The sequence below is a fragment of the Desmodus rotundus genome, chromosome 8, assembly GCF_022682495.2.
Source record: "Desmodus rotundus isolate HL8 chromosome 8, HLdesRot8A.1, whole genome shotgun sequence".
Lineage (NCBI taxonomy): Eukaryota > Metazoa > Chordata > Mammalia > Chiroptera > Phyllostomidae > Desmodus > Desmodus rotundus.
In genome coordinates, this window is record NC_071394.1 from 120707564 (window position 1) to 120732385 (window position 24822).

Consider the following 24822-nt stretch of genomic DNA (forward strand, 5'->3'; position numbering starts at 1 on the left):
CTCTTAGTTCAAGTTGAGGCAATGGCTACAAGTTATTGAGGTCTTGTCCCCTACCAAGACCTGTTCTAAGAACTTGACATGATGCATGAATGACCTCATCTAACGCTCACAGCAGCCCTATCATTTAGGTACTATTATTTTTCATATTTTTTTGCCAGGCATCAGAATTCATGGCAATTATGCCGTCAGATACTGCCATACGGGGTCAGCTTGATGGTGGATATATTTAGCTGTTCCCCCGAAGCTCATGCTTCCTCTTTCAACCATGTGGGCTTGTGTCTGGTTGACCACTGAGCACACAGACATTTCTTACAGCCTTTGTATTTTTTTTTAGATTTTATTTATCTATTTTTAGAGAGAGGAGAAGGGAGGGCGAGAAACATCGCTGAGAGAGAAGCATTGACCAGTTGCCTCTCACACTTGCCACCACAGGGGACCAGGCCCACGACCCAGGCAAGTTCCCTGCCCAGGAATCCAGCCAGGGAGCTTTTGCTTTGCAGGAGTTGCTCAACCAACTGAGCCACAGAGGGCAGCCTTTGTAATTACGCGAGGCATGCAATTTGCTGTCCTTTCAAAAAAGTCACCCTGGGCAAGATGCTTGACTGGCCTGGGTCTTCCTTAGAGGACACAACAGTGTTGTGTTGGGAGGTGCCTGCTGAGGGGTGGGGTGGGGGCCAGCTGGGGAAGGGCCCCTCCACCAGGCCCAGAATGTGCTACGGGGCCTGGGGCACCTCACGTTAGGCCTGCAGGCCAGGAAGCAGGGAGTCTCTGAGAAGAGGTGGGGAGAAGATGCAGGTGGGGACCCCGGCAAGGAGAGGGTGGGATGCCCAGCCAGAGTTCTGATAAAGATTCGGTTTCTGCACTGGCTGCCAGCATGACAACACCTTTCTTTCTGATTTAGTGGAGTTGACAGGTTTCCACTGACTCACACCGTCAAAACAGCGGGTTCCTACGCCAAGGTAAACAGAGACAGGCTGAGGGATGAGAGAAGTGTCTGTCAGTTTGTCAAGCTGTCAGGACAGGTTCCTAATTTAAAACAACACCAGGAAACACTGAATAATGACATTACTGTATTGGATTAAAGACTAATAGAATCGAGTGCCAGATGTGGCCAGCTCACTTTTGGATTTCCGTAGCTAACCCTTTGGTGTGGTCCTGGCCATGGCTCTTTGCCTGGCCAAGGCTACTTGAAGTCACTTCATCAGATAGTTATTTGGAGCCTCTGCTGCCCCAGGTCTGTGCCAGCTGCTGGGGGTACAGTTTGAATAAGGCAGGCCCTCCCCCAGGGCTGAGAATCTCAGCTGGACAGGTGTGGTGTTTCCTCACCTCTAAGGCACCATTGTTTCAGGCACTGCTAAGAAACAGAGGAAGGAGGGAAGGAAGGAAATGTTTTTAATATGATGACACAAATCCATTTTATCATTTAGAATTTTTATGTTATGATTATTGAAAGAGGTCTTTCAGACTCAATTAAACAGATTTTTATATATTCTTGTGAATTCATCCCAGGGTCTCCAACCTTTGGCATCTCTGGGCCACACTGGAAGAAGAGTTGTTTTGAGCCACACATTAAATACATTGTGACACCTAATCACAAAAAAAAATCTCATAATGTTTCAAGTAAATTTACGATGTTGTGTTGGGCTGCATGTGGCCCGTGGGCCACAGGTTGGCTACCCAAGGAAAACTGGTGGAGGAAAATAAATGGGTTAAGATATCCTTAAAACTTTTTACAGTCAGAGCCCTCCTAAATTCCTTTTTGTAATAATTATTTTTGCACACTGTTATCCTCCGTGCCACCAAGCATGTGAGCACGGCAGCGTTCCTTACGAGAATCCATAAAAGAACTAAAAGCTACTGGGGACCAGCTCATGAGCTGGCCTTGATCCTCTGTTTTGGGAATGATGCTAAGCCTGCCCAATTCACCATCCTGTCACATCATCCCCACGAACCTCTGGATCCCTGGGCTTCGCAGAGAGCTCCACTCTTGCTCTGGGATGTTCCCCCCTGCTGCTGACACCCATTCTGCAAGTTCCGATGCTGGCACAAGGCAGGCTGTGGTAGCCAATCCGCAACTGCTGTCGGGTCCTGCTGCAGCAGCTATGGGACCTACCACTGCGCTGAGGGAAGTGAAGATGGGCAAGAATGAATATCTTTGAATCAATGACGTGTGGTTAGTGTGGCAGGGCTGAGCATCACGGAGGAAGCAGAGGACGCTGTGAGCACAGATAACAGGAGTCCTCCACAGGCTGTGGCCAGACCTTCCCGGGGAAGGAAACTTCATGCTGAGACCTGAGCATGCAAAGGGGCAGGGCAGGAGGAAAAGGTTGGAAGAGTGTTCTGGAGAAGGGAGCAGCCTGTGCAAAGGGCCAAAGCTGGAGAGAAGGTAGAGAGTTGGAAGTTTCTTGGTGAGCCCACCCAATGTGGTTTTTAGTAGTGACGGAGTGTGGGAGAGCCGTGGGCCACAGAAGGAGGTTAGTAGTGGTTCCGTCAGCGTTTGACAGCTGCTCCATCGTCGTCGAGTGTCTCCCAGGAGCTGCTGGCGGGATGAAGGGTGCAGTGATTAACTTATCTGCTTCATCTGCGGTTTCCACCGAAGGGAATCTATAGGGTTAGCATTTGATTTCTGAGATTTTATATTATTGCACCAATGTGATTAGAGCCACATTAACATAATTAGGTCCAAAAGTATTAAAAGATAAAATTCACCCACAGTCCACCATTGCACAAATTCCACACATGTTTTGTTTTTGTTTTCTTTCCCCACTGATTTTTAGAGAGAGAAACATGGATTTGTGGTCCCACTTATTCATGCATCCATTAGTTGGTTCTGGTACGTGCCCTGACCGGGGATCCCACTGGCAACCCTGATGCATTGGGACAACGCTCCGACCAACCAAAGCTACCTGGCCAGGGCCCACAAACACTTCAGTTGTGTACGTGAACAGAAGTTTGCAGGGCCGTAATCCTACCAATTAGAGCCATGGATTCTGCTTCCCTCTTTTTTTTTTATTATAAAATTGAATATTTAGTAACATGTCTCTGTTGCTATAAAAATCTGCGTAATTATGCATAATACATGCAATTGTCTAAGTGTCTGTCCTTTAATAACCACTCCCTGTTGAACATGGAGGTCATTTTTAAGCTTTTAGCTACTATCAGTGGTATTACACTGAGCATTTGCAGGGGTCAGCAATCTATAGCCTGCTGTCCAAATTTGGCCTGCCAGCTGTTTTTTTTTTTTAATAAAACTTTATTGGTACACAGCCAAACCCATTCATTTATGAATGCATATGGCTACTTTTGCACTACGTGGCAGAGTTGAGTAGATGCAAATAGCTATTGTCTGGCCCTCAAACCCTAAAACATTTACTGTTTGGTTCTTTACCCCCCCAAAATGCAAAGTCTTATTATAGGACTTTGTTTTGACTAATTTTCCTAAAGAGAAATTCTGAGGGATGGGATTTTTCACTTATAGGATATAAATGTTGATTTCAAAACAATTTCTAATTTGCAGCATGAATGTGGTCCATGTAGACCCTGATAGAATGAGAACAAGTGAATGAACCAATTCGTTGACCATTATAAGATCATAATAATTAGAAACTGTTATAAAGCAAGTTTGGTTTTCTAACTTATATTTCTCTTACAACCGACCCCCTTGAAGCACCAATTCTTCTCATTCAAAGCAATTCTCACAGTTCTTAATTGTATTTCACTCCTGTTTTTCTCAAGTCTCTTTTAATCTGTGGGTTCCTTTCCCTCCTTTTTCCTTAGAATTCATGTCCTGAGTAAGTGTGGTCATTTGTTCCTGTGGTGCCTTCCCACAGAGTGGGTGTGTCTGAGCACCCCTGTGACGTCACCTACAAGTTCTTCAGTCCCCTCGATTTCCTACAGACTGGCAGCTAGCTCTAGAGTTTCATCAGGCTCAGCTTTGTTTGCTGTGGGACCTCTTCCTGGGTGGCGATGCGTACTTCCAGCGGGCAATACATGATGTCTGGCAGTCTTTATTTTTGTGGTGTGAGGTCTGACCGATGGGCTCAGGTGTTGTCAGCCTGGTCCCTCCATTATACTGTGGGCACCTGGCTTTTTCCATGGTTTTCACTTGCTATTTTCATTTAACAGTATATATTCGAAGCCACGGCATGGGGTTCCCCGCTTCAAATGATTTGCTTCTTTTCTCACATCAAGTCTGCCTCTTAACTGTCATGGGGCCTGGGAATATGTTTCAGAATCTCTTTCTGGGGATCCCCACCCTGCCTCATTCCTAGTGACCAACCTAAGCTTTGGTTCAATTTTCATTATTAACTTTGCATTGACTTTGAAAGTTTGCACCTTCTTTGTGGCTCTTCGTAAGGATGATTCAACACTGCATTCGTAGTCCCCATTTGGTGCAAATCTGCTCTTCCCTTCATCTTTGACATTTCTCACTAAAGCTCCTTTCATTGCCTTCTTACTTTAGGGAGAGTTCAAATACAAATTACTAAAATAATAAATATTCAAATGTCCCAGACCATCTGCCCCCAAACAGATGTCCACTTTAAGTAAATATCAACCTCTACTCTTTGGGGCCAAAGGAAATGTGAACAAAAATAAAGGCCAAGCAACGCAGGGCGGGCCCTCTCCCCTGGGAAGGAAAGGAAGGCTGATGAAGTGGTGGCTTCTATTTAGTTTCTAATTCAAGACACAGAAAGACTCCTTCCAGAAAATGCTGGTAAGGAAGAGGAAATGGTAACCCAGGAATGTTATTTCACGGGGCCTGCAGATTGCTTACCATAACAACATTGTTCCGTGAATCCGAGGAGGGTTTTAGTTTGCATTTAATACACGATAGAACATGTAACAATGCCAGGTGCTGTGCTTGGTGCTTTTCAGGTATTACCTCAGGTGAGAGGGCCCTCTAAGTGGGGTGCTGTTTGTCATCTCCACTTTCCAGATGGGAAAATGGAGGCCCTGGGAGGTTATGTAGCTTGTCCAGGTCAGTTACCTAGTAAGAGGCAGTGAGGGTAAGTCACCTGATCTCTCTGTGCCTCGGTTTCCTCATCTGTGAAATGGGGGTGATGATATTACCTGGTCCCGAGGGTTACTGTGCCAATCCTGTGTGAAGCATTTGAGCTCTGAGAAAACGTTAGTTATTACTCTTACCTCCTTTCAGTGCCCTCGTGGGAGCTTTTGTCTTTAATATTTTTCTCGGAAATCAACTGGTCTTCTTCTTAATATTCATTATAGTTCTATTGCCTGCAAGGTCTCCATCCCCTCTTCCCCTCTGCACGCCCCGACCGTCTTGTTCCTATGAGACTGCTCTGGTCCTTCTGATGGGAATGTTGGGGTGGGACAGGTCAGTGTCTGCATGAGGAGGGAACCCGCCTCCATTCAGGTATCTCAGACACCTTGTTTTGCATTTAGCCATCAAGTGTAGAACACATGGCGTGTGCCAGGCTTGTGTTTTTGGCCAAGCAGAGGGGCATCAAGGTAATGCAGAAAGTACATCCAGTTGGCTCTTGCCTCTGCTACCCCTAAGCTGAGTAACCCCAGCTAAATCATATCCCTTTTCTTGGTCTTGAATTTATCTCCAGGAAAGTAGGAAGGAAATTGTCAAGATCACTGTTCTAGTCATTATATATGTATATACAAGGTGAAGCAAAAGTCTATTCCCATTTGTTCGTATGGAATATAATACAGTGATTAATAAACAATAATGCAAGAATAAACTCTGTTTCACATACACACAACTGTAAACCTACTTTGCCCCACCCTGTGTGTGCGCGAATGGACAGGGTCAGAATATGAATGGCTTGGCAAGTTCAGAAAAGCCTGGCCTCTGGGGTAGATCCACTGTGAGTTTTGGGGCGGTGCCATTCCTACATCAGGGGCTTTTCTGGAAGGTTTTTCTGTTGGTATCAAGAAAGTTCAGGGCAGAGAAAGTCACAGTTCTAAAAAACCCCAGTGGAGATGCCACAGTGAGGTTTTTATATGGTGCGGTGAGGGCTGCGACGTCTTAATTTCATCTTATCTCCATGACCTCTCACTCTGCGGTTTGACAGTATCAGCTGACCATCTCTGTGCAGATGACTTCTCTCTCTCTTTTTTTAAGATTTTCTTTTTTAGTTTTGGGGGTTTTTTTAAAAAAGGTTTTTCTTGGTAACAGCTTTGTTGTAACTAAGTCACACGCCACACAGTTCATTCATTTAAAGCACACAGCCCAGTGCTTCGGAGCACATTCACAGAATGCGCCCCACTGTCACCACTGTCACCGCGGTCAATGTCGCAGCCTCTAGAACAGTTCCGTGCATCTGGGCAAATGCACAGAACCATGCACCCCTCGCCACAGTGTGATCTAAAACAGCCTCATCACCCCCAGAATTCCCCTGTGCTGTCACTTTGTAGCCAACCGCTGTCCTTGCCTCACAACCCCTTTGCCTTTTCCTATGAGTTTTAGAGTCAGCTCATCAATATCTGCCCCAAAAGCCTGCTGGGATTTGATTGGGATTATGCTGAATCTGTATATAAATTTGGGGAGAACTGACATATTAACAATATTGTATCTTTCAATCCAGGAATGTGTCATACTTCTCCTTTTATTGAGATCTCCTTTGATTTCTTTCATCAGTATTTTGTAGTTTTCAGCATACTACAAAGTTCGATTTAAACCTAAAAAGTATGTCCCCCCTTCTTGGCTGCTACTGTAAATAGTCCTATGTGTTTCTAATATTTAATTTCAGTTTATTACTAATATATGGAAATAGAGTTGATTTTTGTATATTAATCTTGCATTTATTGAACTCGTTTATTAGTCCTTGGATCTTTTTCTGCAGAGTCTTTGGATTTATTCATAGGTAATCATGTTGTTTAAAATTAAAAAAGTTTTTGATCTATATGCCTTTTATTTCTCTTTCTTACCTTATTGCAACTTCTGGAAGCATGTTGAATAAGAGCGGTGTGAGAGGACATCCATTCTTTGTTCCCCATCTTGGGGGGAAAGCTTGCAGTCTCATCTCTTATGATGCCAGCTGGAGATTTTTCTGTAGATATCCTTTATCAAGTTAAGGATGTTTCTTGTTATCCTGGTTTGGTGAAAGTTTGTATCGTAAATGGGTATTGAATTTTGTCCAATGCTTTTTCTGCATCAATTCATATGAATATTTGATCTTTCTTCTTTGATGTGTTAATATGGTACATACATTGATTTTCTTTTTCTTTTTTTATATATTTTTTAATCCTCACCCAAGGACAATTTTTCATCGCTTTTAGAGAGAGCAGAAGGGAGCGAGGGAGAGAAACATCGATGTGAGGGAGAAGCAGCAATTGGTTGCCTCCCTTATGTACCCAGATTGGGAATCGAACCTGCAACCTTTCACTTACAGGTCAATGCTCCAACCAACTGAGCCTCACCAGCCAGGGCTACATTGATTTGCAAATGTTGAACCAGCTCTGTGTTCCTGGAATAAATTTTAGTTACTTGTCGTACACTTATATTCCTGTATATATTGTTGGATTCAATATGCTGATATTTTGTTGAGCATTTTCGACAGTCTGAAAAGAGTTTATCCATAGGCTGGATAAGGACCCAGCCCACTTTCAGTCCTTCCCTTCAAGGCATTCACTTACTGAGAGTCTAGTGTGGATTATTGTGAATCCTTCTCTCTCTTTCCTCTTCCTATGGTGGCTGTTCTTTTTTGGCTTTACCTGTTTCTCACTTCTCACGTGTTAGAAAATCTTGAAGTTAGGAAACTCGGGCCAGAAACAGGATTAACCATGAAGCGTTTGGGCCCAGCAGCTAGACTCAGGTTGATTCGTCCTACCTCACTGAGGTCGTGCCAGGTGCCTCTAGGAGGACAGTGAATTCATATAGGATTTATCTGAGGGGTCTAGTTCCCCGCGAGCAGGTGCCCGAGAAGAGGAGGCTTTGTTTAAGATGAACCTGTTGTGCAGGTCTTCCCTGCCTCCTCCAAAGGCATCCAGACCAGGGCAGAAGCAGGGCAGCTTCCTGGGGCCTGAAAGGTCCTCTTTGTCTTCCCACCAGGCGGCTGCTGCAGCAGCAACGAGGCCCCAGGGTGACCCCGCAGGTCAGGTGAGGGGAAACGCAGGGAGTGCCCGGGCTCCAGCCTTACCAGGTTATTTTTAATAAGTGAAGGCCAACGGGGTGGGGAACTTTCTGAAGGGAGGTCTTTGTTTTTATTGGCACTCTCTCGGGTGACTCAGAAGTGAGAGGGCAAAGGAAGAGTGCCGGCCTCAGAGAAAAGCCTGGACTGGGCCCACCTGTGGAGTGGCTTAGCTGGAAGGGGTTAGGGGGGGCAGGGTGGTCAGGTTACAGTGATCCATGGCGCCTTTGAACTGAGGACAAGGTAGCTGGAGGAGGGAGGAAGAACTAGTTCTTATCTGTCAGAAGGGAGCGGTTCAGCATGGCTGGCTTTCTGCTCCCCAGCAGCGAGGCAGCCAGAGCTCAGGTGGCCTAGGTCCTGTGTGGGAGTTGCTCTCCAGAACTGGGTCCAGCCGAGAGCAGGAGAGGGGAACACCTAATGGCCTGCAGCAGGGGCGTGGCCTGGTGCATTTTTCCGTCTGTGGTTTTGTGTATGGAAATAGTTGGACACGTGGAGTTGCCAGCTCATTTTGAGCAAGCTGTCCGCAGTCTGAGGAATGGGAGGCAGCTGCCTCCCTACGGAGCAGGGGCAGTTTCCTGTTGGTCCCACCAGCTTCGGGGACCTTGGTGGGTGGAGGGAGGGTCTGCTCCCACATCACCATGCAGCCTGGATTCCTGGAGGCTACTCTGGGACATCCATGCCCCCACTGCCCTCTCCTTCCACACCGCCTCCTCTGCCCACTTATTACTCTTTAGTACAGGGCCTGTGCCTAAGCTGTCCTTATATTGTGCTCACCTCCTGGTGACAGCTCAGTGCACTGCGAAGAGTCACTGTTTAAGTGCTGCCCTGGGCGCAGAGCTGCGCAGACATCACCCCATGCCGCTCTCCCCAGCATGCCTCTGCAAGGAGTGTTAATACCTAACATTTGTTGAGCATTTACCAAAGCAGTGCCAGGCTGTCCTAAATGTTTTGCCCAAATCAGCTCATTTAATCCTCATATCCACTCTGTGTGGTGGGTTTCATCATTATCCCCATTTTAAAGGTGAGGACACGGAGGCCCAGGGAGGTTAACTGTCCCATTCATCATTGTGTTTGTAAAATGACTGTGTAACCAACAGGGGTTGCGAGCCATGCCTTATGCTCCATTCAGCCTCCCTTATTCTCATCAGAGGCCAACCTCTGGCCAACATTCAGACTCCCCTCTCCGCCCCTCACTGGGTCCCATGTGGCAAGCACGCATCCTCGGCACTGCTGTGGTTTTCCGTCAGTGACACGTGCTTACAAGCCCTTAATGGTTCTTGTGTACTTGCTTTGTCATTTTTTATTCCAGACTAATTTCTTCTTCCCCAGGCCAGCACCGGTTTGGCATTATGCTGCTTGGGTTTTAATCAAGGCATCCCACACCCACATTCTTAAATTCAACGGGCACTGACTTCTGGCAAGTGCCCAGGGCTGGATGCCAGGCTTCCTGCTGAGACTGGCCCTGCAGCTTCTCCTTATATTTATTTCCCCAGGATAGTGGCTAAAGTACTGAGTAACATCACTATTTCTCATGCATCAAGTTTTCCTTAGGATTGTCTTTGGCAAAATGGAAAGCAGTATAGCTTTGTGCTACTTGCTAAGCACAGGGCTAGGAATGTGGTTGCTACTCAATAAATAGTCATTGAATAAGTAACTTTATTTTTCTTTCCACTTTAGAAACTAGGGTTGCCTGACTGAGAAACCAGGGAAATTCTGAAAACTGATGTATCAGTTAGCTGTTGCTGCATGACAAATAGGCACACAATAAGTGTCCGTTGTTCACATGAGTGAAGTCATCTGGGGTAGGCTCTGGTGATCGTGAACAGGGCATGTGTCCATGTCTGGGGGCTGGCTTCTGTCATCCAATCTGGATGGGGATCGCCCGGGCTAACTGGAGTGACTCAGCACTGTCCGTGTGCCTTTCATCCTTTTGGGATCAGTGGGCTAGTGACTTGAGTAGGGAAAAGTGGCGGGAAGATGACGTTGCTACAAAGCACACATCAGGTGCTGTGAGCTCACCAAACTCAAAAGAGCCTACCTGTGCCGCAGCACTGTGGAAAGAGTTGCTACGTTTAATGTAAAGAAAACCAATATGTAGATACAGGTGGTAGGAGGATCTCCTTTTCCAATGAAATCTTCCCAGGAAGCGTCAGTAAATGATTCTCCCAAGCTGAGCTGCTCAGAGGTGGGGCTGACAGAATGCCCGGGCAGCAGCCGCTCTTGTCCTCCTTACTCATCTTGGATCCCATGGCTACTGAGAAGCCCAATCCAAGAGCTCTTAGAAGTTGCTGACAGTCACGGGCATTTTCATTGACCCAAAGCAAGCGCGGAGCCCTCAGGCTCGGTGGTCTGAGCCCCATCAGGCCCTTTAGACTGCTGAGGGGTCGGGATGAGCATTCACTCCGTGATACAGGACGGAGGTGGGGCTTCTCAAGCCATCTCCACCACAGTGGGGTTTCATTGTGTAATATCAGTAATAGTGTTCTCTGAGGCGACAGCTGCCTTCCAGCTAAGCCTGCCCCAAGAACATATCTGCTGAGGGGACATTTTGCCGACACAGTCCCAGGTGCAGGTCACAGATGTTGTCTCTCTCTCTCACCTGGCCTCATCCCTGATCTCTGGACAGAACTCAGCTTCTCTATGCAAAGAATCAAAACATGAAACCCAGAGCAATTCATGTGCTACTTTCAAAACAGACCAAGCAGGACCCTTTTTTTTTTTGTTTAAGTGTTTGCTCCAGCTGCTATGGTTGTAGACCAAATTACCGCAAAATGTACTGATGTAAAGCAACCACTTATTATGCTCACAAATTCTGTGGGTCAGGAGTTTGGGCAGGGCGCAGCTAGGAGGGCTTGTCTTTGCCCCACTGGTGACGGGTCTCAGCTGGGAAGACTGGAAAGCTGGGACTGTGGGCGGGGTGCCTACATGTGGCCTCTCCAAGTGATGTGCTTCTTCGTAACATGGTGGGAGGGTTCCCAGGGTGAGCACCCCAAGACAGAGGGCCAGGGGAAGTTGTGTCGACGTCTCCTGTGACCTAGCCGTAGGAACCATACAATGCCACTTTTCACCATGTTCTAAGCAGCCACCAAGGCTGCCCTGCTTCCAGGGGAGGGGAAACAAGAGTCTGCTTCTTGCTGAGCAGCAGCCAGGTTCTAGAAGAGGATGTGAGACTCAAAATGTGGCTCTGGCTATTTGGGGAAGCCATGGGGGTGCTCCCTGTGGAGAGTGTGACATGAGGGGGGCTCAGTCCCGGAACAAGTGGCAGGGACTGGAGAGAGGGAGCGCCCACCAGCCCTCCCTAAGCTGCCGGACAGGTGCCCCCGTGTCCCTTACAAGGGGACCTGCGTGGGTGGCCTGCTGCCTGGAGCCTCAGAGCCCAGAATGAACTGGAGCGCCTGCCTTGTTTGAGTGTCCCTCCGTCTCCCCATCTCAGTGCCAGCCAGGTACTGTCAGAGAGGAGAAGCGAAGTGCATGAATAAACGTGCATTCGGGTGAACCGTCAGTTAGAAAGGGTGTCTAAGTGGCTGCTTAGCCTCTGGAGGGCAGGAAGTCAAGGGTGTCCATGAGATTCAGGCAGAGGAAAAGATTAACAAGGAATTCAGCTGAGGGGTGGTGGGGCAGCTGACCTGGGGTTAAGCTGGGTTGGGGTTGGCTGGAAGGAATCAGTGTCAGGGTAAGACTTTTTGCTCCTTTTCTGCTCACGTGGGATCTTTGTCTGGCTTTTAAAATTATACCCTGCCTGTCTGCACATTTCAGGGCCTTATATCTGCTCTCCACACCCCTGCCTCGTTGATCAAAGCAGCTTGGGCATTTTTCCACTCAATCCCAGGAAAACGTGGCTCCAGAATGTTCCTTGTTCTCTGCAGGGTCAGACAAGTTATGTTCAGGCCACCTCCTACCGTTAGTGTGGAAAGTTGCAGGTACCACCTGTCCACCTGTGGTCCCTTTCAGACACCGGTGTGCTTGACGACACCAGACACACTGTCCCCAAGTCTCTGCGCTGGTGACTTGTGTGACTATAGAACCTCCTCGTTTGGTCTGGCCGTGGTCGGAGTGTGAACTCTTGCACTTTCGTTCAGGTTATCGGAAGGAACCGGAAACCGTTGTCTGCCCTTGGAGGGAGTCTCATGGCATCACACTACCTGCATTGCTCAAGAAATGCAGCTACTGCTTCACAGTTTTAAAAATAAAAGTAATTGCCTAACCTCTACCTAACTTCCACTTGTGCCTTTATGGTGGGAGTGATGACTGCGGATCTCAGTTTGCTCTTCCTCCGCTCTCCCTTCTTTGCGGCAGTTTAGTTATTTCTCTGGGCTCATTGGGCACAGTGAACCCTTATGTGCCCCTCACCCAGCTGCCCGACCCTTGCTGCAGTATGTCCCCACTCCCTGAATCACACCGCATGACCCGGCATTTGAAAAGGGAAAATAATACCATGTGAGCTTACAGGTTGGGTGTGAGCTCATCCCTGTGCGACACACTCACTCCTCACTGAGTCGTGGGAGTCAGACCTGGATTTGCTTCTTGGTTCCACCACCTTCCCTCTGTGTGGCCTTCCTTGGGCAAGTGGACCACCCCGCTCCTTCTTTCGTCAGACCTGAGAACTGGACATGGCGCCCCCTGGCCAGGGTGGGCTGCTGTGAGGATGAGCTGGTGTGAGGATGAGCCTGCTGCCTGGTGGTGTTCAGTAGGGGGTTATTCTGCTGATCCTGTTGTGGTTCCCATTCACTCCCTGAGCTTGCACATCTCCTGTCCTGCCTTGGCTGGGGCTTCCTGTACCCTCGAGGGTTTCTGTGGCACTGGCCTCAGGACACCTGCCCCTCTCATTCCTCTCTGTCCTGTTCACTTTTGCTGACACACATCCAGTAACCAGTGTTGAGGCTGGGGTGCTGTTTGGAGACACGGCTGCATGGTGAGGGCCATTATTGCCATAGCAACGAGAGGCTGCCCCCTGCAGGCTGCCTGGCCAGGTCCACCCCTCGGCTCCACCCACCCAATTGTGTGATCGGTGCAGATCACTCAAGTCTCTGTCCCTCCGCTGCCTTTCTGTGAAGTGAGGAGAATAACAGCACCTGCATCATAGGTTCCTCTGAGGATAGAACGGGCAAGTACGTGTAAAGCACTCAGAACGGGATGCGCAGTGAGCGTTCACGCACGTTACTGATGGCCTTTTGGGGTTCCCTGTGGCGTCTCCACATTGTCTCAGCACCCTTGGTCCTCTCTATCCTCCTGGGACTTCTTGGGAAGGCTGCCGCCTGCAGTCCGTCTTCTCACCTCCGTACGCACACGAAGAAATATGTCATCCCCCAAGGATGGCAGGTGCGAGAGGCAGAGGCTGCTGCTTCTGTGTTCGAGACATGCAGTCAGCCACTGCTGAGCCCATGCAGTCGAGTCACATGCTGAAAGACACACAAGACAGAGAAACCATTAAACAAAAACTTGTGATTTCAGTTTTGTTCCGTAGAAGCACCAAAGCACCAAGTTGGCATGAATGTAGTGACGTCTTTGACAGGTTGTGACTTCCCGCCCAGTCTTCCTAAGTGTGATCTGATGACCTTTGCCAGTGAAGAGCAGTGACAGCATGGGTGACAGGATTGTTGCACAGGGGGCCCATTTTTCACAGGCTGCAGCTGTTGTGAAAAATGACTCGGGGACAAGTGGCCTGAGTGACAAGCAGAGGGTATGCTGGCTCCATTGTGAACTGAGAATCTAGAAGCTCTTTTACATTACACCCACCCCCACAGACTCTGGAGAGGCTGAATGCCAGACAGGCGTTTGGCCGACTTTGAAAGGGGTTCCCAGAGTAACTTCCAAAATTCCTTCATCTTCTACATGCCAGGCATTGCTCTAGGTCCCTAAGTGATGTTCCCATAAAGCACGATCCTCTTCTCAAAGGCCTTGAGGCCAGTAAGGGAAAAGATGTGTGTGTGTGTGTGTGTGTGTGTGTTTAATGTGTCAGAGTGCCATGGAGCTTTGGCCAAGGATGGCAGGGTAACCCCGGGAACAACTCATTCACCCAATGTTGAATGGAGTACCTACTGTTTGCAGGGCACGCTGCTGGGAGCAGAGAGTAAAAGTGAAGCCCGTGGGTTCTCTATACTCATGGAGCTTGCATTTGAGCTGGGGAAAAGGGTAGTGAACAAGTTAACCAACAAACACAGAGATAGTTAACCAACACATAGCTAAGCACCACCGATTGCCAAGGCACCATGAGGGAGAATACTGGGGTTCCTCCTGCAGGACAGAGTGTACCCAGAGAAGCAGAGGCAGCTGAAACAGAACCTGCAGCCCCTTTGGACCTCATTAAATGATTTTTACCTGATTGATTCAAGAGCATAGGAAACTATTGAAGGGTTTTAAGTTTTAAGGCTTTCAGGAGTTTGAAACTTGATGATTGCTCTGTGGACAGTGGATTGGAAGTGAGCAGGTAGAAGGTGGTGTAAAAGTCCGCCTTTCAAACCGGTGGGGAAAGGCTGTGCTATTCAATGAATACTGTTGGTACAATCGATTGACTATTAGGTGAAGTTAGAACCCTGCTGTGTGCCCTAGCTCATGCCATCTACAAAAATAAATCCCACATGCTTAAGAGAGAAAAGTTTTGCCTTGGCTGGGTGGCTCGGTTGGTTGGAGCATTTTTTCATACACCAAAATGTTGCGGGTTCAACCCCCAGTCGGGGCAGGTACAGGAAGTAACTGATCTGTGTCTGTGTGTCTCTCTCTTTCTCCCTCTCTCCTCCCTCCCCCCTTTCTCTCTCTCTCCCTTTCTGTCTCTCTAAAATCAGTAAGTATATCCTTGCATGAGGATTTGAAACAAAAGATGTAGAAGTTTTATATGCAAAAAAGGAAATAAACACTTGTTTTTAATGTAAGATGTTCTATAATCTTGGAGTGGAGAATAAGGCACAAAACCCAGAAGCTATAAAAAGTGATGCATAGATTTACTGCATAAAAAAGTTAAACTTTGGTAAAATCTAAGATGGCAAATGAGGAATTGAGAGAATTACTTGTAATATGTAATAGGTTAATATTCAGAATATAAAGAGTTTTTCAATCCATAATAAAAACACAAATGATGGTGAAATAGGCCGAGAATATGAACAGACAATGACCAATAAACGTAAAAGATATTCAACCAACTAGTCATTAGGGAAATGAAGATTGAGTAAGAAGATACTGTTTTCATTCTTTTTAAACACTATAATAACCTGGGTTGCAAAATTTCCTATGCAAGGAAACATATCTTTTGGGGATAGCATTTTGGCAGCAAACATCAAAATCTCCAATGTAAATACACTTCCACCCAGTAATTTTACTCCCAACAGTCCTCCAGAAATGTTCATGTACGTACGAAGAAGTACGTCCAAGAACACTTTTGCTCAATTGTCTGCACTTGTAAGAAACTAGAGATGTGATAAACGCCCATTGCTAACAGACCATTTAAAGCAGTGGTTCTCCACCAGAGGCAGTCTTGCCCCCAGAGGACCTTTGACAATGTCTGGAGACATTTCTGGTGGTCACTCCTGGCTGCTGAACATCCTCCAGGACAGCCCCCCACGACAGCCCCGACCGGCAGCAGTGCTAAGGCCGAGAAACACTGTCACATAAAGCCGCAGCCGATGACAAGGGAAAGGGTAGGTCCGTAGATATGCCACTGAAGATCTCTGAGACGCGTCATAAACAAAATTAATTTACAACTTACTGTGTGATCTTGATGCGAATTTTTTAAACCACTAAATAATTCATTCTCCTCCCAGATGCAACCACTGTTCACAGCTTCTTACTTGGCCTTCCGGCGCTATTCCCGGCACAGACACGCCTAGGTGCTGGTGTTTAGTATACTGCAGGGGACCGTGCTGCGTGGTTAGATTCAGAAACCAGGGCATTCCCTGGCTGCTCCAGGCCTGGACCTGAGGCCCCCTGACACAATGTTTTCTAGATGATTCCCCCTCCTGCGTGTTTTCTTTGGCATTTTTATGTTTGAATACAGAACAAAATTGTGTGCTGGGGGAAAAGGGTGCGAAGAAGCTTGTAGCAGAAGCCTGATCTTGCGGGGGAGGAGGGTGGGTGGAGGAAGTAAGCCAGGGTGAGGGTTCTCTCTCTCCGTGGGTATTCATGAGATCGCACCAGGGCCGTTTCCTGGTGGTGACTGTGGGGGCTTTCACAGCGGGGCAGGGTAAATTTGCCTTCGCCCCAGGGCAGGATGCAGCCAACGCCGGAACGTTGCAAGTTTCTCTTCCGGCCTGCCCACTGTCAGGCAGAGTCACTTATGGGCCTTCTTGCCTCTCTCTGCAGTTTCCAACCGCTAAGTCATCATTCACATCTCGGACTTTTTGAATAAGCCTGGCTTTCATCTCCTGCGCTCTTCCAGAAAATCCTCTTAGAGTTGGTCCTGAGGCTTTTTGATGTTGTCTTCATCAGTTACCTGGCCTCCTCCTGCCTGTCTCTCTCACTGAGCACCTTATTCCAAGGTCAGAATAAAAACCCTTGAGAGAGGGTGGAGTTAGCCAGCATCCATCCAGCCCAGGGCTCTTAAAACAAAAGGTGTCTGCTGCCACCTTCAGCCAGACACAGGCACGCTCTGCGGACCGGACCGGGCTTGGCAGGAGCACGGAGGGCCAGGCCTGCCAAGTGCAAGGGCTGCCGGCAGCAAGCGGCAGGGCCCCCCCGCCCCTCTGCAGGCCTCTGCGGTGCAGCTCAGAGGAAGGCATCTCCCGAACACAGCCTCCTGGGCCTTCTCAGCGATTGTCCATCTTAGACGGCACCATTCCACTTCTCCCTGGGGATGTCGGGGGAGGGGAGAATCCCCCCTTTACCCTTATTTAGTGCTTACCACTTGACTAATAATGAAATAATAAAATTGACACAAGATTAGATTAACAGGAGGAAAAAATTTAAGACATGCGCACGGGAGAATCACAATGTGATGCTCAGATCATAAAATGAGGCTCAGTGATCAATCTAGAGATCAATCTAGAGATCAATCCAGCTGCCTTTTTGTCCCGAAGTGTCTGTGTAAACTCTTGGACTCAGGGTCTCTGAGCTTCAATGTAAGCGTGTCTCTCTCAGGCCTCCTAGAGCAGCGAGAACACCTGTCACTTGGGAGACTGATTTCCTGCGAGCAAGGAGACAAGTGAGGGTCAAGGTGGCCTTCTGGCACCGGCTGCTTATCAAGTAACCTTCATTCGAAGTAATCAATATGGCATTGTGGGGCATTTGGGGGTGGCCTGTCTTGGGCCCTAACAAGGATTACCACCCGGCTGAGAGCCTGGCCAAGCAGTCTGGTGCCTGGCTGTGGCATTAGGACCAGCGTGTTTTAGTTCCAGAGTTCTCAAGGGACAACTGCTTCTGTCAGGTGATATCAACTTGCTCCCTCTCCTGTGAAATTGAAACCCACTGCTACTCTCACAAAAGCCGCCTTTTCTTTCTGGTAAGAATTCTGACAGTATGGAGTCAGAAGGGACACCGTTGGAGCCAAGGGGGCTGGTTTCTAATCTGAGGTGATTCTGGTGACTTTAAACAGTCCCTTGGGCTGGTCTGTGAGAACAGTTTTGAGCTGAGGGTTCTTGCAACATGACTTCTAATGGACATGCATGTTCGATCTTTTATTTTCAACACTCACGGCAGCTCCATGAAGAACAAACCCTGAGGAGAAGAGCTAGCAGGCACCCTGAGAATCAAGTCATTCCTTTGGACGGTATCACATTTCAGTTACTCTAAACAGAACCACCTCTCTCTTCCCAGAGCCCCCCACTCAGTCCTGAGTTCAGAACCCCCACTGGGTCATCTCTGAAGTCAGGATGTTTGTGCATCTGCTCTTCTAACAGGCAACCGGAGAGATCCTGAGAGGGCTGGGTGGGGGTGGGGAGCCTGGGGCCTTTTTCTCCACCATCATCTTGTTCCTTCTGCTCCAACTTTCTGGAGGCCCCTGATCATGGATCTGAATGATTCAGGGGTCTCCGGTGTTTGCAGAGGTCACCTACTGGCCTTAGAAGAGTTCCTAAAAAGTTTGGTGCCAATCAAATCTGTTTTTTGGGTTTTGTGGTCTTTTTTTCAAGTGCACTAGCGAAGATGCTGGCTATCTAAACTAGGGATGCAAGAATCCTTGGAATCTTGAGCAAAAGGAAGCTCTCAGGAACTTGCATAAGTAAGTACACGCCCTCTGCTGTCTTAATGAGATTTTCCAGAATTGGTCTTTCCTAAAGAAGAGCACATGATAGGCAGACTCGGGCCAAACGGACAGAATTCGAGAAGACTCGTGGCACAAACAAGTTTCCCAGAGAGGTTTGAGATGGCTTGTGGTAGAGCAGTGATGTGCTTCCTGCTGCACAGTACTCAACCTGGTAGCTCAGCGGGGGAGACCTGCAGGGGCCCTTTGAGTCACTGGGAAACTCCCACACCCCTGTGTCAGCAGGAGTGAGAGCTACTCTGTCACAGAGGAAGGGCTGTAAAGATTATTCTAATCTTTGCATGAAATTAGGTGCGGCATTGCTTCTTTGCCCAGGGATCGCACTGCCTGATCCTGGATTATGTGCATGTTAAAGCAGGCCTTGAATAAACATGCCCCGCGTATGAGGGGTCTGCAGGAGACCCAGAGGCTCCCCAGACAGAGGAAGCCTGGAAGTAGGGGCCGACGACGGCCCTCCAGATGGAAGCAAAGCCTCCCCTTGGCTTTAAAATGACCTCAAGGCATGAGTCATTCTATCACCATGGCTGACTGGCTACAGAGGAACTGAGAAAATGAAAATGTGTTGCTCATTAGCAAAGGGAAATATGATGATGTTGAGGGTCCCTTCTTGTCAGAGCCACACTCTGCTGCTTTGGTCTGTGAAGCAGAGAGTTCTTCATATCCGCTGTAAGCTTCAAGCCGAGAGAAAATTAATTTCTAGCTGTTGACTTATTACTAAGGAGCTTGGTATTACGCTAGAAATGAGGCTTTAGGAAACAGTCTTTTTGGGCATAGACTACTTTAACCAGCGTTAGATCTGTTTTGTGATTTCCTTTTCATTACGGGCTCATTTTCTACGGCAGGATCTCTGCACGGCAGCGTGACCGTTCGGGCCACACGGGAGAGCAGATGCAGGGACCATCCTTGGCGGGGTGTTTAGCAGCAGCACCCATGGCCTCTCCAACTGTGTCTACCAACAGCACTCCCCCCCTACAGTGTGACAAGCAAAAATGTCTCCAGACATTGCCAAAGGACACAAAATCGCACACACACACATACTTTGGGAATCACCATTCTATAGGAAAGAAGCAGCATAAAATAATATTTGTCCTAAGAACTTACACACGTGACCCATGGACATGAACAATGGTGGGGGGATTGCCTGAGGGAGTAGGGGGCAACGGGTAGGGTGTAACGGATGAGTCACCCTCTTTGTGGGTCTAAAACAGTCAAAGGCTGGCCACTTCCTACAATTCAACCGAATGTGCAAACCCAAGGCGCAGCATCACGGGGACTGCATCCGTGCTCTGTGGGGTCCAGCAAATAAATGGAATGCTTCTGCTCGCTTACTTTCAGGACAAGCCGCGCATGGCCATTCTGAACATTCTCCACCAGCATGTATTTGAAAAGCTTCTGTAGTACGGAAAATTGCACACTTCCAGCCCATTTGTGAGGAAATAACCTGAATGGTAGCCGTTCCTCCGTCTTCCATGGTTGGTTGTGTTCCTGTGGAGGTGCCTTTCTCTGATGGGTCTGTATTTGTGTTTCAGGTCACGCTGCTGATTGCCTTCATCTGCGTGAGCAGCTCTCCGTGGACCAGCTACAGTGCCTACAGATACTTCGAAGTGGTCACCATTTGCAACTTGATTATGATCCTCGCCTTTTACCTGGTCCATCTCTTCCGCCTCTACCGCACGCTCACCTGCATCAGCTGGCCCCTGTCGGTAAGGGAGTGGCCCGACCCCGTGCTCCACGCCCAAGTCAGGATGCTCATTGGGGCGTCCATCCCATGGCGTCCTTCTGGTCTGCCCACCCCACCTCTTGCACCGTCCTTAGCTGCTCCAGCCCTGAATTTCCCACTGTTTGGTGCACAGCTCTGCCTGATGTCTCACTGCTTTCTAAAACTCACCTTCCAGCTACAAGAGGGCTCTGCCTCTCACCCCTGTGTTTGTTTTCTCAAGTGACAGATAGTGGGCTGTGTGTGTGTGTTGGGAGGAGGAAGGTGATGAAGGTGATGGGTATTTGTACCATTATGAGTATTGAAGATAAGATGTGTCAGCTAAAATGGACTGGCAGAGTCTGAGGAAAGATTTTAAAGTTGCCAGGGTTTTTTCTTCCCTCTTTATTATTTTTTAAAAATAGCTTTATCAATAGATCGTTCACCTGCCCTACAATTACCCCCGAGAATGTATAATGCACTGGATTTCAGTGTATTCCCAGGGCTGTGCATCCATCACCACAGTCAATTTTAGAACGTGTCATCACCTCAGAAAGAAGCTGCATGCACTTTCTCTGTCCCCTTCTACCCTTCATCCCCTCCCGCCCTGACCAACCACTAGTCTACGCTCTGTCTCTGTAAGTTTTCCCATGCTGGCCATTCCGTGTAAATGGAGTCACACGTGTGATCTTCCGTGACTGGCTTCTTTCACTTAGCAGAGTTTTTCGTGGTTTATCTTTGTTGTCGCGTGTGTCAGCACTTCAGTCCTTTTCACAGCCAAGTAATATTCCACTGAATGGATATATGTACCACATTTTGTGTATTTATCCACCATTTGTGGACATTAGGGTCGTTTCCGCCTTATGTTCACAGTGCTGCTGTGAACACTCATGTGCACGTTTTTTGTATAGACGGGATTCCGTGTCACTTGGGAATACAGCTACGCGTGGAATTGCTGGGTCATGTGGTGACTGTGATTGTTTGAGGACCTGCCAGACTGTTTGACAAAGCGGTGCCTCAGTTCACATTCCAGAAGCAGTGTGCTTGCGTTCCAATTCCTCCACGTCCTTGTCAACACTTTTTATTTCCCAACTGTCAGATTATGGCCATTCTAGTGACTATGAAGTGGCATCTTGTGGCTTTGATTTGTGTTTTTCTCTGGTGATTAATAAGGTCAATCCTCTCTCATGTGTTTTTTGTCCATTTGTGTATTTTCTTGGGAGAAATGCCTACCAGAGCCTTTGCCCATTCTTTGATTCGGTTGTCTTTTTATTATTGAGGGGTAGGAGTTTTTTATAGAGTCTAGTTAAAAGTCCCCTATCAGAATTCTGATTTGCTGATATATTCTCCCATTCTGCTGGTTGTTTTTTACTTTCTTGATAGTGTTTGTGAAAGCACAAGTTTTAAATTTTGATGGAATCCATATTATCTATTTTTCTTTCGTTGCTTGTGTTTTTGGTATATCCAAAAGGCATTGCCAAATTCAAGACTGTGAAGATTTACCTCTAAGTTTTATTCTCAAGTGTCATAGTTTTAGCTCTTACATTTAGATGTTTGATTTACTTTGAGTTAATTTTTGCATATAGTACAACGTAAGGATTCAGCTTCATTTTTGGCATCTGACTATCCAGTTGTCCATCACTATCTGTTGGGAAGACTATTCTTCCCCCACTGAATTGTCTGGGCACCCTTGTTGGAAATGACTCGGCCATAAACACGTGGATTTATTTCTGGACTCAATTCCATTGCACTGACCTTGCTACACTCTCTAGATTACTGTAAAACTTGTAGTAAATTTTGAAATTTAGAAGTTTGACTCTTTCTGTTTGTTCTTCTTTATCAGGATTGTATTGGATTTTGGCAACTTGATAGGAATTTTAGAATCAGCTTTTCAGTTTCTACAAAGAAGTCAGCTGAGGTTCTAATAGGAATTACAGGGAATCGATTTGGAGAGGATTGCCGCCTTCACAATAATAAATCTTGTGATTCATTTGTAATGGGAGGTTTTCAATTTATTTAGATCTTTTAATATTTCCTTTAACAATGTTTTAGAGTTTTCAGAGTATAAGCACCTTAGTTTTTGATGCTATTTCCAATGTAATTATTTTCTTAATTTCCTTTTTGGGTTGTTTCTTGCAAATGGATAGAAATACAATTAACTTTTCTATGTTGATCTGATGTCCTCACCTTTGCTGAACTCATTTATTAATCTAACAGATTGTTAATGGGTTCCTTGAGATTTGCTAAATGCAAGATCATGCCACCTGTGAATAGAGATAGTTTTACATTCCCTTCCAATCTGGATGTCTTTTTTTAATTTTCTTGCCTTATTGCAAGAAATTAGTGGAATGTTGAATCAAAGTGGCAAGAGTAGACATCATTATCATTTTTTCTGATTTTAGGAGGAAAGCAGTCAGTCTTTCATTGTGAAGAATGATATTAGCTGTGGGTTTTTGCAGATGCTGTTCATCACAACAGAGGAATTACCTCCTAGTCCTACTTTGTTAAGTGTTTTTATCGTGAAAGGGTGTTAGATTTTGTGAAATGCTTTTTCTTCTATTGAGATAATAATATGAACTTCCCCCACTTATAGTCTATTAATATGGTGTATTACATTGATTTTAATAGGTAGAACCAAGCATGCATTCCTAAGATAAATTCTGTTTGATCATAGGGTAAAATTCAGTTTATATGTAGCTGGATTTGGTTTGCTAGTATTTTGCTCAGGATTTTCACATTTGTACTCATAAGAGATACTGTTCTCTTGTGACATCTGTGTCTCATTTTGTTATCAGGGTAACACTAGCATCATAGAATAATTTGGGAAGTAGTCCCTCATCTTCTTATTTTTAGAAGAGTTTGTGAAGAGTTGGTAAGCCATGTAGACTTGGGCTTTTCTTATGGATGATTTTTTTATTATTAATTAAAATTCTACTAGTTTATACAGGATCAGGCACAAATAATGTCCCTTTTTTATTACAAAATCATAAGCCTGTCATTCTGTAACATAACAATATCACACTCAAGCACACCATATGCCGTCTCAGGTGAAATGTTCAAATTAAAACTATAGATTACTACACCCATTTTATTACCCTACCAACCACACTCAGGCAGGCGTTACTTCTGCCGGACCGTGTAGAGTTATTCGGACTGTTTGTTTCTGCTCGAGGCATTGTCGGTAGTATGACTTTCTGGGACTGTTCATTTTATCTGACTTAGCCCATTTTGGCATGCAGTTGTTGATACTATGCCTTTAAAATCCTTTTTACTTCTGTAAGATGACTGGTGATGTCCCCTCTTTCATTTCCAGTGTTGGTTATCTGAATCTCTTCTCTCTTTTATTATTTTTAATTTTTATTCTTGATCAGTCTAGCTAAAGGTTTGTCTTCTGTTGATCTTTTCAAAGAAACCAGCTGTTGGTTTCATTGACTTTCTCTGTTGTTTCTCTGTTCTCTGTCTCGTTCATTGCTGCTCCAATCTTTATTTCCTTCTTTCTACTTGCTTGGATTAGGATTAATTTGCTCTTTTTTTCCGGTGTCTTAAGGTGACTGCTAGGTTATTAATTGGAGACCGTTCTTCTTTTGTAATATGTGCATTTACAGCTGTCAATGGCTCTCTGAGCACCGCTTTAGTTGCTTCCTGTAATTTTGGTGTGTTGTGTGTTCATTTTCATTCATCTCCAACTTTTTTTCTAATTTCCCTTGTAATTTCTTCTTTGACCCATTAATTAGTTAGGAATGTGTTGCTTAATTTCTACAAATTGGTGAGTTTCACAAATTTCTATCTGCTATTGATTTCTAATTTTATTCCATTGTAGTTGGAGAGCATACTTCAAATTATTTCAATCCTTCTACATTTATTAAAGTTGGTTTATGGTTTGGCATAGGGTCTGTGCTGGAGAATGGTTTATGTGCATTGGAGAAGAATGTATATTCTCCTTTTGTTGGGTAGAATGTTTCATAGGTGTCTGTTGCATCCCGTTGTTTTATAGTATTGTTTGCGTCTTCTATTTCCTCGTTGGTCTTCTCCCTAGTTGTTCTAAACACTATTGAAAGTGGGGTATTGAAGCCTCCAACTACTATTTTTGAATTATCTATTTCTCCCTTCATTTCTTTGAGTTTTGCTTCCTGCATTTTTTGCTCTATTATTAGGTGCGTATTTGTTTGTCATTGTTAGTTTCCTGATGGATGGACATTTTCATCATTATAAAATGTCTTTTTTTATGTCTGGTAATATTTTTTGTTTTAAAATTGATTTTGTCTGATACAACTATAGCCGTTCTACCTTTCTTTTGGTTGCTATTTGAATGACATATCTGTTTCATCTACTTTCAATCTACGTGTATGTTTCAATATAAAGTGTGTCTCCTATAGAAAATGAATAGTTGGGTCTATTTTAAAAACCTGGTCTGACAACCTCTGCTTCGTGACTGAATTGTTTAACCATTCACACTTACCCCTATTACCCACTATGTTATTTTAAGAGAGATTTATTTTGGGTTCCTAAGTTGTAAGGTCCCTTTCATAGTTTTGACACCTTTTTGCTTCTTTTGAAAACAGGCTCCTTTGGGCGTCTCTGAGGCTGATAATGAACAAAACAAAGGAGAGAATAAAAGCTAGGGGCAAGAATGAGGGTGGGCTGAAGGGGGAGTAAATGTTGGAAGGATAAATTCAGCCACGCATTTTTCAGCTGAGCACAATTTAGGCACCTTCCATTTAGCACTCAAGTCATTGTCCCCATCCCATGTCATAGTCCTCTGTCTTTGTATGTGGGAATCTTGGAGGTAGGGAACTTCCAGTTACCAATCTGCTCTTCATCAGAGTTTCTGTGGTCTG

General features: G+C 46.1%; 1 protein-coding gene across 1 annotated transcript in view; it reads left to right on the forward strand.

The window, feature by feature from the left end:
* Positions 1-24822, forward strand: part of CMTM7 (CKLF like MARVEL transmembrane domain containing 7) — a 43181-nt gene that overhangs the window by 12389 nt on the left and 5970 nt on the right. Inside the window, exon 2 of the mRNA XM_024566198.3 lies at positions 19818-19991. Coding sequence (XP_024421966.1) covers positions 19818-19991 — 174 coding nt within the window. The remainder of the gene's footprint in view (positions 1-19817; positions 19992-24822) is intronic.